Source organism: Danio rerio, chromosome 5 (genome assembly GCF_052040795.2).
Source record: "Danio rerio strain M-AB ecotype USA chromosome 5, GRCz13ab, whole genome shotgun sequence".
NCBI lineage: Eukaryota > Metazoa > Chordata > Actinopteri > Cypriniformes > Danionidae > Danio > Danio rerio.
Window position 1 is genome coordinate 3,606,054 of NC_141025.1, and position 17,409 is coordinate 3,623,462.

The following is a 17,409-nucleotide window of genomic DNA, read 5'->3' on the forward strand; positions in this document are numbered from 1 at the left end:
TCTTTGGATGCCAACAATTTTGTTCTGTGTAGTCATGTGCAGGAAATAATGCTCCATGATGATCAGATTCAAAACTATGTGGTGTCAAAGACAAGGAAAGATAACGGAACTATACAAGGCCTGGGTAATCATCAACAAGCAAAACAACTGCATTCTGACAGCGAATTGCACCTGTACGGCAGGGCATGTGAACTTAGATTTTTACATTTCGTTATAAGCATTCAGTGTCCGCAGTTTACTTCACCATATGCTGAAATCATTGCTTTAATCAAAAACGAGTAATGTGTATGATTCAGCATAGCGTGAACTTACTTGATATGAAATGAAAACTGCAGAGTCCAGCATTTTTAATTAGGTCCTCACTCCATTCAGCTCTTATGATGGCTGTTAGCCAAAGAAATCTGCGGTTGGCATTAAAAGCAGTGTGGTGTACGGTAAAATTAAATTTTTTTATTTTTTGACTTTCAAATTTTTGGCATCCTACCACAGAACACAACGTTTGCTATTGCAACCCGTCTCTTTTTGCAATATACGCGGTATACACGCAGTCGAACCCGTGTGACGTCATGTGTGATGTAGGTTGGTAATTCCCCATAAACTCAATATAACTCGAAGGCCAGAAACTAATCTCTTTTTTTGCACTGTAACTGATGACTAACAGAAAAAAATACATATTTTACCTCTTCCCAACAGGGAAAACCACCAACAATAAAGAATACATAATATTATTTTATGGCTTTGCAATTAAAAAAATATCAATATAATGGAAGTCAATGGGGCAAAAACTGCCAAGAACATAAGCAAAGGGTATTCAAATTGGGTGCATCACTTAATAAAAAAAAATAAAAATAAAGCATTTTCCCAAAATATGTGTCAAAATGAGATTCGTTACCAAAAATCATTCCATTTGCTGAAATACACAGAAAGCTGTGGCCAAATTCACTCACTCACTCATTTTCTTGTCAGCTTAGTCCCTTTATTAATCCGGGGTCGCCACATCGGAATGAACCACCAACTTATCCAGCAAGTTTTTACGCAGCGGATGCCCTTCCAGCCGCAACCCATCTCTGGGAAACATCCACACACACATTCACACACACTCATACACTACGGACAATTTAGCCTACCCAATTCACCTGTACCGCATGTGTTTGGACTCTAGGGGAAACCAGAGCACCCGGAGGAAACCCACGTGAACGCAGGGAGAACATGCAAACTCCACACAGAAATGCCAACTGAGCCGAGGCTCGAACCAGCGACCTTCTTGCTGTGAGGCGACAGCACTACCTACTGCGGCACTGCTTCACTGCTGTGGCCAAATTATGACTCAGAATCACCCCAGAGTGGATCAAAACATCCCTAACAGCACACAAAGGTTGATTCATCTGGTGTAATTGTATTCATATTGCATAAAAAATACTGCAATGTCAGATTTTTCTAATATCATGCAGTCCTGATCTAGTATAAAATCTGAACTGACCTCTATTCTCTTCTGCAGGGTTGCGTTGAGTTTTCTGCTGTCCTCGGCTCAGTGGACGACAGCTTTCCTTCTCTCCAATCTTGGTCTTGGTCTTTTTACTGAGTGTCAGCCTCTTCAGATGGACCAGAAGCTCCGGTTGGCCTCGTCTGAAGTTGGGATTGTAGAAATGATGCCGGTTTCTGTGTTTGTCTCTTGGAGAACCGTCAAAAATCTTCTTGAAGCCGTAGAGGTTGAGCTGCCGGATGAAGCTGGTGAAGTTGGAGGTCTTAAAGGGTTTATTGTCAAGCTTAATTGGAGTCAGCAGGTCAACTTCAAACTGCTGCTGGTCCACTATTAAGCTCTCTCCGGTTGGGCTCCAGAACACAGAGCTGTTTTGGGGATTGTTTGTCAAACGCCATAACTTAGCTGGGAAGTTATGGTAATTTATGTTGACATTGAGAAGAGAATAGTCACAGTCCATGGCCATCTTGTTCAAATCAAAACATCACTCGTTTAACACCCTGTAGATAAAGGAAAGAGTATTAACATCACCAAAACACTTTTCAGTAGATTAATAATACTGCTTAGATTTGATAAAAGTTTGGTTAAAGTGATTGTGTTAAATGAATTTATTCATTTAAAAAAAGAAGTCTAAACTGTAAAAACGTTAAATTACAGAAATTTACTGTAAAATAACAGAGGTTGGATTACAGAAATTTACCAGAAATTTAAAATGAGTAAATTTCTGTCATTTAATGTCCGTTATTTTACAGTAAATTTCTGTAATTTAAAGGACGTTATTTTACTTTTTTTTCAGCACCCCAGCTGCCGGAAATAAATGGCAAAATTACTAAAAATTACCAAAAATTACAAGTCCTAGATGGGTGCCAGCTACCAGTAATTTACAAAATATCTTCTTTTCTGTTCAACAGAAGAAAGAAACTCACACAGGTTTTGAATAAGAGTGAGTAGATGATGACAGAACATCTGTTTTTGGGAGATCTGTGCCTTTAAGTTGACAAATAAAAATTTTATCACAATATAAGGCAGTAAAATATATTTTTTTACAGTAAACACATAAATAATGTAAAAACTGTCAGTAATATTTTAAGATAAATATAATTTACTTTGTTTTCCAGACTTTTGTTTTAAAGAACTTTTAAATACGATCATCAGGCATTTTGATTTATTTGTTCATCTCACAGTCATCACTATTATATTGTTTTAGAACTGCAAAACTTGAATCATAAATCTAAGCATCTAAATCTGAGATGCCCAAACAAGAGCCCGCGGGCTAAAGTTGGCCCATTGTAACCTTTGAATTGGCCCACCATCTCATCTTAAAAAAGAAAGAGAGAATCATTGGGATGGTTAAGAGATATTCATTCATTCATTCATTCATTCATTTTCAACCGCTTTTCCAGAGCCAGGCCGTGGGGGTAGCAGTCTTACGAGGGAACCCCAGACCTCCCTCTCCCCAGGCACTTCCTCCAGCTTCTCCAGGGGATCCCGAGGCCTTCCCAGGCCAGCTGAGAGACATAATCCCTCCAGCGTGTCCTGGTTCTTCCCTGAGGCCTCCTCCCGGCGGAACATGCCTGGAACACCTCCCTAGGTAGGCATCCAGGAGGAATCCGAAACAGATGCCCGAGCCACCTCAGCTGACCTCTCAATGTGGAGGAGCAGCGGCTCTACTCCGAGCTCCTCCTGGGTGACAGAGCTCCTAAGGGTCCGCCCTGCCACCCTGTGAAGGAAACTCATTTCAGCTGCTTGTATCTGAGATCTTGTTCTTTTGGTCATGACCCAAAGCTCATGACCATGGGTGAGAGTAGGAACATAGATTGACCAGTAAATCAAGAGCTTTGAAAATCAACGAACTGGTACATCAACCGCATTACTGCACCAATCTAGCGGTCAATCTCACACTTCATTCTTCCCTCATTCATGAACAAAACCCTACGATACTTGAAATCCTCCACCTGGGGTAAGGACTTTCCTCCAACCTGGAGATGGCAAACCACCTTTTTCTGGTGGAACACCATGGTCTCGGACTTAAAGGTGCTGATTCACATCCCAGCCACATCACACTCGGCAGTAAACCGCCCCCATCCCTGCTGAAGGGCCTTGTTCAAGCCAACAGAACAACATTATCTGTACATAACAGAGATGAAATCCTGTGGTCCCCAAACCGGACCCCATGAACAGATTTGGTAACAAAGGGCAGCCCTGCCAGAGACTCATTTCTAATTTATTCTAACTTTTTGTTTGCTTGTTTTATTGCAAATTAAATGTTTCAATGACAATAATCAGATGAATGTACATACTGCCACTGGACAGATGGACAGTCCAGAGATATCAGTGAGCAAATTAAGGCAAAAGTTAATTCTACTTGATTAAGTATTCCAACGCAATCTCACAGCAATTTTAAAAATATTATAAAATAAATTAAATTGGGTGTCACAGTGACGCAATGGGTAGCACGATCGCCCCACAGCAAGACGGTCGCTGGTTCGAGCCTCAGCTGGCTCAGCTGGCATTTCTATGTGGAGTTTGCATGTTCTCTCTGTGTTCGCGAGTCCAAAAGACATGTGCTATAGGGAAATTGGGTAAGCTAAACTGTCCATATTGTATGTGTGTGAATAAGAGTGTATGGGTGTTTCCCAGAGATGGGTTGCAGCTGGAAGAGCATTTGCTGCGTAAAACACATGCTGGATAAGTTGGTGGTTCATTCCGCTGTGGCGACCCCAGATTATTAAAAGGACTAATCTGAAAAGAAAATGAATTAATGAATGAATGAAGTTAGGAAATTACCCACAGCAACTTTAATGTAATATAGTTTGGTATATTTGCCATCGGCACATGGGTCTCAATGATATTTAGTTTTTGGCCATTTTGGACATTTTTCAAAGAAAATGTTTTGGCATCCTGGATCTAAATTAAATCTCACTCTGAAGATATACTGATATCCATATACATTGATCCAAACCCAATCCCCCTATGTCTTTTTAAATCTCACTGAATTACATTACAAGATATAAGCTCGAATCACCTATATCAGGTGCGTGGATTTGCTCTGGATACTGATGAGGACGTACATCCCTAGAGCGCATGTATTAGACAGCTCAAATTCATGCTTTAAAAACACTTAATAATACAATAACAATTGATGAAGCATGTCCCATGCTGCAAAAGTCAATTTACATGATTTTACTGCAATCTGGCTTTAAGGAGGAATGAATGTACAGAAATTTTAAGAAGCATGTCACGCAATCTATTATAGACCCTTTCATGTAGGTCATGTCATTGGTCTATGAAGATTTCCTGGGTGTTATCACACTATTTTATAACTGTAACAAGAGGTGATTCAACATAACTCATGGTATGATAACATTATTTTTCACACATGTGGCTCTTTTTGGATTCTCGGAAGTTGTAGAAATTAAAAATGTAAAACAGGAAATAAATTAAGTCCATTGTTATTGTTTACATCCCTCAAAATGGTCTATATATGTCTATGGATTTAACCCTATGGGCACATCTAGGTTACTAAGGGTTGACAGAGCAATCTTTTATTTTGAAGGCAATTAAATTATTGGTGGGGACATTTCAGTAATTGCTGGATATTGCTTGGGACATGTCCCCTTTGTCCATGCCAATACTACACCTTTGACCTATATATAATGTAAGCTATAATAAATTTCTGAATAATATGCACCAAATTACACATTTTTGCACGGTTTGAGCCTACATTTAAGCTTTTTTGTAGATTGTTTATCAAACGCCAAAGTGTAGTTTTTTAAAATTAAGTTTTAGTTTGTTAACATATCATGATGTAACATGTAAGAAGCTGTTGCAAGTTAATGTCATGATCAGATCACATTGATTCTTATTTAACCTCTTGCAGATCAAGGAAATTACATTTATGTTAACAACAAATCTAACAAACAACAAGCTATAACTTTAACACATTATTAATTTACTTAACAATTCGTTTGTCCATATAGATAACATCACATTGAATATTATTGAATATCATTTTAAATAGTATGTTCTGTCATTGATGTCATGATCAAATCAAGTCAATCCTCATTTAACCTCCTGCAGATCAGAGAAATGACATTTAGGGTAACAAATGGTAAGCTATGGTAAACTTTATGGAAACAAATCTAACAAACAGAAGGTTATAATGTTGACACATTAGCAATAATTTACTTAACAATTAGTTTGTTCACATCGATATAGATTTATATAGATAATGTAGACCTTATTTTGAATATCACATTAGAAATGACCAATAAATATAAAAGTTGTGATCATACTAGAATACAACACATATATATAATCAAAATCTCTTATTTGTTGTTAATAAAAATCGATAATTAACATGTTTACGTCGAGTTGCAATATTTACCATTTTCTCCCAGAGCCGTTATTAAAACCGTTATGCGCGTTCACATTTAGCACGCATTTAAATCACGTCGGAATGAGAATCACGTGACCGCTGGCGTAAATAAACAGCGATCTCTAGCGGCGATTGGGATCAGCGCGGGTTGTTTACTGTCATTCTGTTTAAAATGAGTTTTAAAAAAACCCATTTTGCTGTTCTAATTACGACATAGCACGGAATCAATTTGTTTTGAGGTTCTATTCATTCCACCATTTTCATTTAAACAATTACATGCGTTATATTCATTACGAAACGCTTATTGTGCAAAGTTTGTAGCAATGCTTGCACCGAAGGGGTCAAAAATTAAAAAATAATTAAAATAAAAGTATTTTGTTAATAATATACCAACAATAAAACGTTAAATATAAGTAATAAGCAAAAAACAAACACAATCAAACGACGCGTATATGTGACGTAATCAAAAAGCGCCGAATGTGTGGTTGTGGCTAGCAGACGCTAACAGCTAAACAGTCGTTGTTTCGAGGAATTTATAAAGATTGTAGTAATAAATATTACGTGTATTTGATCAAAGCTTCAGGAATGTCTCTGGAGACCGTCCCGAAAGACCTGCGCCACCTGAGAGCGTGTTTGTTGTGCTCTCTCGTTAAGGTAACGTTAAATATGACATTGTTTATCACAGCAGATGGATTCATCGATATGTTTACATTTAGTCATTTAGCAGACGCTTTTATCCAAAGCGACTTACAAATGAGGACAAGGAAGCAATTTACACAACTAAGAGCAACAATGAATAAGTGCAATAGGCAAGTTTCAGGTCTGTAAAGTCTAAGAAGGGAAGTATTAGTAGTATTAGTGTTTTTTTTTTTTTTTGGTACAGTTAGTGTGATATTCAGAGAGGCAATTGCAGATTAGGAAGTGTAGTGGAGACTAAATAGTTGAGTTTTTAGTCGTTTCTTGAAAGTACAATATGTTTACATATTGTAATACCAAATTACAGCAGATACTACACACAAATGATGATGTCGGGAACCTAGATAGACGTTTCTTCTTTCGTCAATTATTACCAAAACACACGTATATGTGTGTGTGTGTGTGTGTGTGTGTGTGTGTGTGTGTGTGTGTGTGTGTGTGTGTGTGTTTGTGTATTGACTGACATATATTTCTTTAACATTATTTACAGAAGACAGACACTAAAATGTCATTAACAATAACAGTAGTTAGTATGTTACACCTGAATGATAATGAAACTTTATTTCAGTCGTATTTTACCCATATTTTTCTGTCTTTTAAAACTGTAATATTGATGTTACGAAATCATAAATCCAAGAGGATTTATGGAGGAGACTTGCTGCATATGCTTTGGAGTTGTCCTGTGTTGTCTGACATCTGGGAATATATAATTGACTTATCATCAAAAGTTACAGATATCCAACTCAGCTATGATCCTAGAATCTGGATATAAGGGCACACTGAAGTACTATATACATCTCATCATAAAAAATAGTTCTGGCTGGAATGGCAGGGGAAAATCAGTTAATGTGTGTACAGTACGATTAGTTTTAAATATATTTGAAAATGAAAATAAAGAATAACACACCCACGTTAATAAAGACCTTAATTTTCGAGTGCCTTGGACTTAGATTTAGTTGTTTATCTTAGATTTAGTTGTTTATCAAAGAGCACCGACACATTAATTACCGCTGAAGCACTTTTTGTTTGGTTTTGGATTTATTTATGTTATTTTATCCCCCCCGCATAAAACCTGGCTAATAGTTGTAGTGTGGCAAACTGTTTTAAGTGAATACACAGGGATGTATTTGACTGATGTTGTTTTTCTCATTTGTTTTTCAGACGATTGATCAGTTTGAATATGATGGATGTGACAACTGTGAATCATACCTGCAGATGAAAGGCAACCGAGAGATGGTTTATGAATGTACAAGCTCTTCTTTTGATGGGTGGGTAATGATACTTCTTACAGTTCACCTCAAAAACAAACATGGTCATTATTTACTCTCTCTCATGAAGTGTTGTTGCTAGAAGGGATACAGCTATGGCTGAAAGTTAACAAGAATAATGTATTAAATTACTCATTGTATCTGTAACTGTATTTTACCTCTAACCATACTCCAACCCTTACAGTAATGTAAAATCATTAATTATATACAATTTTTATTCATATTATTAAGTAAATTACCAATTAAATTGTATTTTATTAACATATACCCTAATCCCAACCCCCCACAGTAATGTAAAAACAGTTATTATATCAGTATTATCAATATTATTGATTAAATAACCCATTAAATTGTATTTTGTTAACGTCTACCCCAAACACAATCCCACAGTAATGAATAAACAGTAATTATACATAGTGTTATTCATAATATTTATTAAATAAACCATTAAGTTTTATTTTATTAACATCTACCTCTACCCCAACCTTAAACACAACCCTCACAGTAATGAAAGAATATCAATTATTGTTGTACAGTGTAAAATTAAGCTATATTGATGTGTATATCCACAGCTGTATCCCTTCTAGACTTTAACCTCATGCAGCTCTAAACCTGTGCGACCTACTTGTTTTTTTTCCCAAGGCTAAAAAATACAGTGTTAGAAAGAATATACAACGTTAGTCTTCTTTAAATGAAACAAAATTGTCTTCAAACTAATTTGATGATTTGAGATGCCAAAGTTGAAATCTAGTTTATGCTGGTCCTCTTCAATAATATAATATCCCATAATGTTTATAAGACTGAGGTCAGTTGGCAGAGAGAAGACTGCCTTTTGTGGATGTTTGAATGGATTATTTACTAAATGAGCAACTACATTACAAAAGGAGTCTGTTTTGAAGTGTTTTGGATTTCTTCTTTGGGGATTTTGGGCATACTGTTCATTTAAAACACACACACAAATACAAAGACATGCCTAAAAATAGGTTGGATTTAATTTGATCGTGAATGTGTCACGTCTTTTTTGCAGTGTTATTGCTATGATGAGTCCAGAAGACAGCTGGGTGGCAAAATGGCAGAGGATCGGTGAGTGTTTTATATACAGATTGATTCAAAAACTGGTATCTTAATGCTTAGAGCAAAGGTGAGATCGTTCAGCTTAATATCCGCTTGTTAAGTTGTGACGTGTTTGTGACGTATGTAATACTGTTTCGGGTCCTAGCTGCCATTCATTTGAGTGAAGAAATCATTTGTTTATAGGGATGTAACGGTATTGTAAATACCATCATACCGCAATATTAATTTTTTTCGATATTACCGTAGTCGCATGACTCGGTAAAACTATAGGTCTTCTAAGAAAATTTGCTCAGGCGAATGAAGATGAAGCAAAAACTACAATTCCCATCAGCCCAGGGGTGGCCATCACCTTGTCGCTACAGATCCAGTAATGCAGAAATGGAGTGTGCTGCTAGAAGCGGGGATAAAAAAGAGCTGGAAATGATCGAACCTAAAGCGGGTGTTGTCGCCGCGCGCGTACTGAATAGCGGTGTTGTCACGCGCATTCTGATCAGCTGTGTTGTTGCGCGCGTACTGAATAGCGGTGTTGTCGCGCGCGTTCTGATCAGCTGTGTTGTTGCGCGCGTACTGTAAAGCGGGGAGGGGGGGTTGAGCGCGCATACTCAAGAGCGGTGTTGTCGCGCGCCTACTGAAGGGCGGGAAGCAGGGTGTGTCGCGTCGCAGCGGCACTTTTGATCATTTTAGAAGGGCACTTTCTATCCAAGACTAAAAAGGGCATGTGCACTGCACAGGTTGAGCCCTATGTGTGCACGTGCCTGCAAGTTGGGGAATAGGACTAATAACAGTCATGGGGACTGCAGAATACAGCACACTGTTCAGATTGATGCAGACATGAGACCTCTATCTCACTCATGGCTTGTCCTCTCAAGTGGGGGAGAGACAATGCACAACGTTACCCACTGCTGTCAACCTGGGCCAAGTCATATCTCTCTGTCCCAGAAACCTCAGTCCCAAATGAGAGGGGTTTTTCTGTTGCAGGGGACATTGTAAATACCCAGAGATACCAGCTTTTACCAGATTATATTTATATGATAATTTTCCTTAAAACCCATCTCTATCTAAGTGAGTTGAATGTGATGAGTTTTCAACAATACTAAATTGAAACTTAATTTTTTTACATGGTTTAATAATTTTTTGTTATTAAAATTGAAGTTCCTGTTTCAAAGCTCACAGATAGATGGCTAATTTGTATGTCATTGACACTTTTGGCACTTTTTTGGAGTATTTTCATAAGTTTAGTTTTTTCCTGTAAATGATTCAATAAATACCGTACCGTGACATTCATACCGAGGTATTACCGTACCGTGAAATTCTGATACCGTTACATCCCTATTTGTTTATGATCACTTTTTATTCATATCACACATTAAAGTTAATTTTACATGAAGTCATAGTGTACACAACAATCTCTGGGCTTGCTGCATAACAAATACCAAAAATGTAACAATTTATAAAAAATTCATCACTTTCTGACCATCGGATATTAGGCATGGACATATATACTGCCATCGTGATTTTCGAAAGCATTAAATCGCTTTGTAACCGTTTATTATAACCATTTCATGAGTCTCCCCATTCAGTTGAATAGAGCGCTTGGACCCGGAAGCCGCTTCGCGTGACGTCACACTTAACAAGCGGATATGGTGTGTTTGGTTTGATTAAACAAACTCTGGTGCAGTTTTGGGTAATTTACTTGCAAAAAGTAAATAGCAAATTGCATAATTAAAATGATTTTTAAATTACTTGTCTAATTTTGCTGTCGGAAATGTGTAAACTCTTTATTTTCTATGTTTGAGTTGAGTTAAGGGCTTTATTTAATACTAAAATGATATTTTAACATCATTTTTAATACCAAACATATGTATAACTAGATAATATGTTTGCTATCAGAATGATTATTACAGTCTTTTAGTGGTCTGTTCATTAACGAAAAGAATAAATATATATGTATACTACCTGACAAAAGTCTTGTGGTGGATCCCAGTAATAAAAGCAACAAATAATAACTTGACTTCTAGTTGATCATTTGGAAGTGTCAGAAGGTGGATTTGTCTACTGAATCATCTGTTGATCTGCATCCCAATCATCACAAACACTGCAGAAGACCTACTGGAACCAGCATAGAGCGAAGAGTCTTACAGAAATCAGTCAAGTTTGGTGAAGGAAACATCATGGTTAGGGGTTACATTCTAGTATGGGGGTGTGTGAGAGATCTGCAGAGTAAGGGTGCTTTCACACCTGTGAATAGATTCAGTTGTTCTGAAACAGGGATTGAAATTGTTGCTCTTTGTTCTTGGTGCTGTTCGCTCTCACACGGCAAAGTTTCTAATCGGACCAAAAGAGCTAAAACAAGTCACGTGTGAGTAAACTCTCCTCACATTGGTCAGAGTGTCAGGGTTTATTTTGCAGAGTCCCGCTCAGCTGTCAGGGGAGGTGGTGGTTTGGTGGTGTTTGACAAGGTGCGCGATGCGTCTGATGAGCGAGGAGAGATGCAGTGGGGAGGGGTGAGAAGGAGCGCGATGTATTTGAGGACCGGGAGGGAGACGCGAGATTACCGGGAGATTATCACTCGTTTGCGGGCATCCAGGAGACTCCCTAAACCTCCCGCACTACTGATAATTCTCTCTTTATATAGCTGTATGCCTATTACATATTCATAAATCACTGTGATATAACCGCGCTCGGATCATATCGCTTTCTCACTGCAATCGATCCGCTCTAGAGTTTGTTTCAATCGAGCCGAGACCACCTCACTCAAGCAATCTCAGAGCGATTGATTTGGCACGGATCCTAGCGCTATTGATGGTTTCACATATGCTAAATGAACCGCGCTAACTGGGCAAACGAGACGGGTTCCGAAACAAAAGCGTAGGTGTGAAAGCATCCTAAATGGCAACATCAACAGCCTGAGGTATCAAGACATTTGTGCTGCCCATTTCATTACAAACCACAGGAGAGGGACAATTCTCCAGCAGGATAGCGCTCCTGCTCATACTTCAGCCTCCACATCAAAGCTCCTGAAAGCAAAGCTGCTCCAGGATTGGCCAGCCCAGTCACCAGACATGAACATTATTGAGTAAGATGGAGGAGGAGGCGTTGAAGATGAACACAAAGAGTGTTGATGAACTCTGGGAGTCGTGCAGGAACGCTTTCTTCTTCATTCCAGATGACTTTATTAATCAGTGATTTGAGTCATGTCAGAGATGTATGGATGCAGTTCTCCAAGCTCATGATGGAGTCAGACACAATATTCATTCTGTCTCCACTGCAGCAGGACTTTATATTCTATACTGGACATTATTTCTGTTCAGTGATGAGACTTTAGTCTGAGCAGAGTCAGACCTTACTGTCCTAATGACATCATTAATAATCAAGGCATGATCATATTTAATTGTGCTCAAATAAGCTAAATCTAGAGGCCTTTGCCATTCATATAAACCACTGCTGATACCAAATGATCAACTAGAAGTCAACTTATTATTTCTTGCTCGTAAAACTATTGTTAGCAAGCATGCATTTGGATTTTAATAATGCATTAATAAATGTTGAGCTATAAAGAATAAATGCTGTACAAGTATTGTTTATTATTAGTTCATGTAAATCAATACGATAATTAACATTAACTAATGAAACCTTATTGTAAAGTGTGGCTCATCCATGCATAACTATAGTAGTCAAATGGTTACCATCAATTATATGGTTATAAAACATTCTCCATATTTCTTCTTGAGTGTTCAACAGTGCAGAGAAACTCATACAGGTTTGGAGGATGAGTAAATGATAACAAGAGTGTTGTTGTGTTTTTCAGGGAACTTTAAGCCGGGTGTGTATGCAGTAACAGTGACGGGTCGCTTACCTCCAGGTTAGTGCCACTTTGCTTTCTGTGAAATAGAGTAGACTCTTGTGACTGGAGCTGCATGATATCTTTAAAAAAATCGATTGTCTTATCACACAGTCTGGGATTGATTTAAGTCAATATTTGCACTGTGGATTTGGAGTGAAGCTTTTTTTTATTTGTCTAACTAAAAGCTTAGTAAAACATTGCAACATACACTCACCAGCCACTTTATTAGGTACACCACACTAGTTCCGGGTTGGACCCCTTTTGCCTTCAGAACTGTCTTAATCCTTCGTGGCGTAGATTCAACAAGATACTGGAAATATTCCTCAGAGATTTTGCTCCATATTGACGTGATAGCATCACGCAGTTGCTGCAGATTTGTCGGTTGCACATCCATGATGAGACTCTCCAATTCCACCACATTCCAAAGCTGCTCCATTGGATTCAGATCTGGTGACTGTGGAGGCCATTTGAGTACAGTGAACTCATTGTCATGTTCTAGCAAACCAGCCTGAGATGATTAACGCTTTATGACATGGTGTGTTATCTTGCTGGAAGTAGCCATCAGAAGATGGTACACTGTGGACATAATGGGATGGACATGATCAACAGCAATACTCAGGTAGGCTGTGGTGTTGACATGTAGCTCATTTAGTACTAATGGGCCCAAATTAAATATCCCCCACACCATTACACCACCACCACCAGGCTGAACCGATGATTCAAGGCAGGATGGATCCATGTTTTCATGTTGTTGGTGCCAAGTTCTGACCAGACCATCCGAATGTGTCAGCAGAAATGGAGACTCATCAGAGCAGGCAACGTTTCTCCAATCTTCTTTTGGCCAGTTTTAGTGAGCCTTTGTCAATTGTAGCCTTAGAGATGCTCTTCTGCAAACCTCAGTTGTAACGAGTGCTTATTTGAGTTACTGTTGCCTTTCTATCAGCTGGAACCAGTCTGACCATTCTCCTCTGACCTCTGGCCAGCAACCTCTGACCCACAGAACTGCCGCTCACTGGATATTTTCTCTTTTTCTGACCATTCTCTTTAAACTCTAGAGATGGTTGTGCGTGAAAATCCCACTAGATCAGCAGTTTCTGAAATACTCAGACCAGCCTGTCTGGCACCAACAACCATGCCACGTTCAAAGTCACTTAAATCCCCTTTCTTCCCCATTCTGATGCTCAGTTGCTGTCATGTGATTTGCTGGTTAGAAATTTGCATTAACGAGCAGTTGGACAGGTGTACCTAATAAAGTGGTGAGTGAGTGTAAATATTAGTACTTTAAGTTTAATTACAGTATATTTCCTAAGAAAAATCACAATGAAATCATAATCATTAATGCACATTGAACAGGTCTCAATTTTGGGAATGTGGCCTATAGAAACGCAAGTAGAGCTTTTATTGTTTTCTCTTTTTATCTCTACAACTAAATAGTAGATTTCACAAACAATTACTAAGAAACCACATATAAAACATGTTATTATTCATGAAAATTTAATGTAGAAAGCCTGAATTATAGTTTTATATACAGCAAATATTACCATAAAGCTAAATCACTGAGGTCTAAAATAGTTGTTTATTATTATTTATTTATATTCAAAAGTAATGTCTAAAATGACCTCACTTGCTCTAGAACAGGGGGGCCCAAACTCGGTCCTACAGAGTTTACCTATAACTTGCTTCAACACACCTGCCAAGATGTTTCAAGTATACATAGGAAAAGCTTGATTAGCCGGTTCAGGTGTGTTTGATTAAGGTTGGAACTGAAATCTGCTGGACACCGGCCCTCCAGGACCGAGTTTGGTATATATTGATAATACATTGTTGTTTTCGACAACACAAAACATTCAAGCTAAAATCATCTTAATTATGTTATTTTATTTAACATTATTTAAATATGATATTAATAATATATAACATGACAGACACCTGTTTTACGTTCTTGTGATGGGAATTCAGCTTTTGAGTCTGAAATTGAGTCTGAAAGTCAGATTCAGACAGTAAATTGAAGAGAATCTCTGCTGATGAAGTGTGTGTGTGTTGTGTGTTGTGTGTGTTGTGTGTGTTGTGTGTGTTGTGTGTGTGTGTGTGTGTGTGTGTGTGTGTGTGTGTGTGTGTGTGTGTGTGTGTGTGTGTGTGTGTGTGTTTTTTCTCAGGTGTGGTGCGAGAGCTGAAGAGCAGAGGCGTCATTTACAGATCCAGAGACACAGCCGTCAAAACATAAACAAAACTCTACATAAATTACACTTAATCAGCTGTTATAGTGAACGGTCTACATTTATTGTCTTATAATTTTCTTACATTGCATCTTTCTTGGGGTTTATTGAGTAATAATGGGTACATGATGATGGATAAATGATTCGATTCCATGTAAAGGATTTTCAACATGAATAAAAGTTTTTTTTTTTATATATATATATTAAACCTTGCATTGTCATTTGTGTGAAGCACCGGCAGAGGGCGCCATCACTCCTCAAACTACAGCTGAAGCTTCATTTACAGAAACCAGAGGAAGTCTTACCAGATAGAGTATAATGATTAGTTTAAAACATGTGTCAAACTCAGTTCCGCAGCTCTGCACAATTTAGTTTCAACCCTAATTAAACACACCAGATCAAACTAATTGAGTCCTTCAGGCTCGTTTGAGACCTACAGGTAAGTGTGTTGGAGCAGGGTTGGATCTAAAGTGTGCAGGGCTGCGGCCCTCCAGGAACTAAGTTTGACACCCCTGCTTTACAACTAACGAACACCAAATTTCTGCATGCATGCAGTGGATGGATCCACTTCTATTCAACTGAATTAGTGCATTACTCCTACTTATAAAGCTGTTTATTTCATTATAATGCAAACATCACAAAATAATGTTTAATTATCATTGTCACTTCCTTCATTGAATCAGTCCTCTGCACGTCAATTACTGTCTGGTTTAGCTCAGCTACCAAATCCAACCTCCATAGACTATGTTGAATAGTTCAGACCGCTGAGCAAATCATTAGTACAACCCTTCCTACTCCCCAAGAACTGTACTTATCCAGAGCGAGCAGTAGGGCTGCCCCCAGCACACTGCCTCTTTAAACTGTTACATTCTGGTTGACTACAGATCACTGCGCACCAGAACAGCCAGACACAGAAACAGTTTCTTCCCTCTGGCAATCCATCTCATGAACTCTTGATGATAGTTATTGTGGAACAAACATCACTACTTGCTATACACCTTACCTTTACATGCCATAACAGCTGCACTGTATATCGTAATATACCTGCAGACTTGTCAATCATATTTGCATTCACTCCTTACTTCAATTATTAAAATATATTTATTATCTGTTTATTGTCCTGTCTCTGTAATTATGTTGCACTGTAGAAGCTCTGTCACCAAAACAAATTCCTCGTATGTGTGAACATACCTGGCGATAAAGCTCTTTCTGATTCTAAATATGTTGATTTATTAAATTATTTCATTACTATGCAAACATTATTACTGCACTATGTTAAATATATTGATTAAAAAAGACAATTAATATACAAATAATATTTTGCTTCTATTAAGTTGTATTAATGCATTATTTCTAATAATGATACATGTTTATTAATTTAATTACACTTTTATTTTATGTTTTAGTCTCTTTATGATTATTGTTTATTTAATCTGCTTTTCAAAAGGGATTTAGATAGAACTTTTAAATTCTTGTACAGCATTTAAGGCAAGAATATTATAAGTAATTATTAAACACTGTAAAAAGCAACTAGATTCTTAAAGTTTGAGGACAAACTTTAGTTAGTAATAGTTTATTTAGCTTAAACAGTTTTTAAAAGTATGAAAATATAGATAGATAGATAGATAGATAGATAGATAGATAGATAGATAGATAGATAGATAGATAGATAGATAGATAATAGGTAGGTAGGTAGATAGATAGACGGACAGACAGACAGACGGACGGACGGACGGACGGACGGACGGACGGACGGACAGACAGACAGACAGACAGACAGACAGACAGACAGATAGATAGTAGGTAGGTAGACGGACGGACGGACGGACAGACAGATAGATAGATAGATAGATAGATAGATAGATAGATAGATAGATAGACAGATAGATAGACAGATAGATAAATGTGCTAGCATGAGTCAAACAAGCCAACCCCCGCTTCTCTACGATGTTCTGATGCTGAGATATAGCTGCTGTTATTATAGTTGCTAGGTTAGTCTGTTTTGTTGCTATGGAGTTGATTGACATTTTAGACTGATGATGTATCAAAGCTTCTTGCCAGTATGAACAGTTAAAAACAACCCCCCTTTCTCTATCACACTGCAGCATGACGTTATCAATCTGGGCCTCTATAATGGCTATGGGATCGTTATGAGGGTCCAGTATCTGGTTGTTAGGGGTGTGGCTATAAAGTTTAAAAGCTCATAAGTCAATGGTAGTCTGAGTTAAATGAGCCCAGTTCGAAGTCTGTGCGACAGTCTGATGTAAAGTTATGAGTTCACAAAGTTTGACCCAATGTAAAGTAAATGACAGTCTTTTGCAGTGGAAGTCTATGGGACAGTTTCTAGGGTCCAAAAAGTGGTTGCTAGGGCGTGGTCAGAAAGTTAAAAGCTCATCAGTTATTGGCAGTAAGGTAGTCTGATTTAAATGAGCCCAGTTAGAAGTCTGTGTGAA

The 17,409-nt window shown here is 37.9% G+C and overlaps 2 protein-coding genes and 1 long non-coding RNA gene across 12 annotated transcripts in view; 2 read left to right on the top strand and 1 right to left on the bottom strand.

The window, feature by feature from the left end:
* Positions 1-6,333, bottom strand: part of hsf5 (heat shock transcription factor family member 5) — a 24,463-nt gene extending 18,130 nt beyond the window's left edge. For 5 of the 10 annotated variants that reach the window (XR_015489786.1, XM_087250857.1, XM_087250855.1 and 2 more), the window contains exons 1-2: positions 5,868-6,187; positions 1,481-1,980 (exon numbers count right to left, since the gene is read on the bottom strand). Coding sequence is in view for 9 of the 10 variants with exons in the window: in XM_087250857.1 (XP_087106983.1) it covers positions 1,481-1,946 (466 nt within the window). In the remaining variant the exon portion in view is untranslated. 10 annotated transcript variants of the gene reach the window in all.
* The window catches only part of LOC147843792 (uncharacterized), a 1,319,745-nt gene that overhangs the window by 160,407 nt on the left and 1,141,929 nt on the right, over positions 1-17,409 (top strand). The gene's annotated exons all lie outside the window — the stretch shown is intronic.
* On the top strand, positions 6,302-15,152 carry supt4h1 (SPT4 homolog, DSIF elongation factor subunit). Its single transcript, NM_001002509.1, is given in 5 exon segments — positions 6,302-6,512; positions 7,716-7,822; positions 8,850-8,905; positions 12,705-12,758; positions 14,897-15,152. Coding segments are annotated over 5 exon segments (354 nt in total). The 5' UTR covers positions 6,302-6,443; the 3' UTR covers positions 14,965-15,152.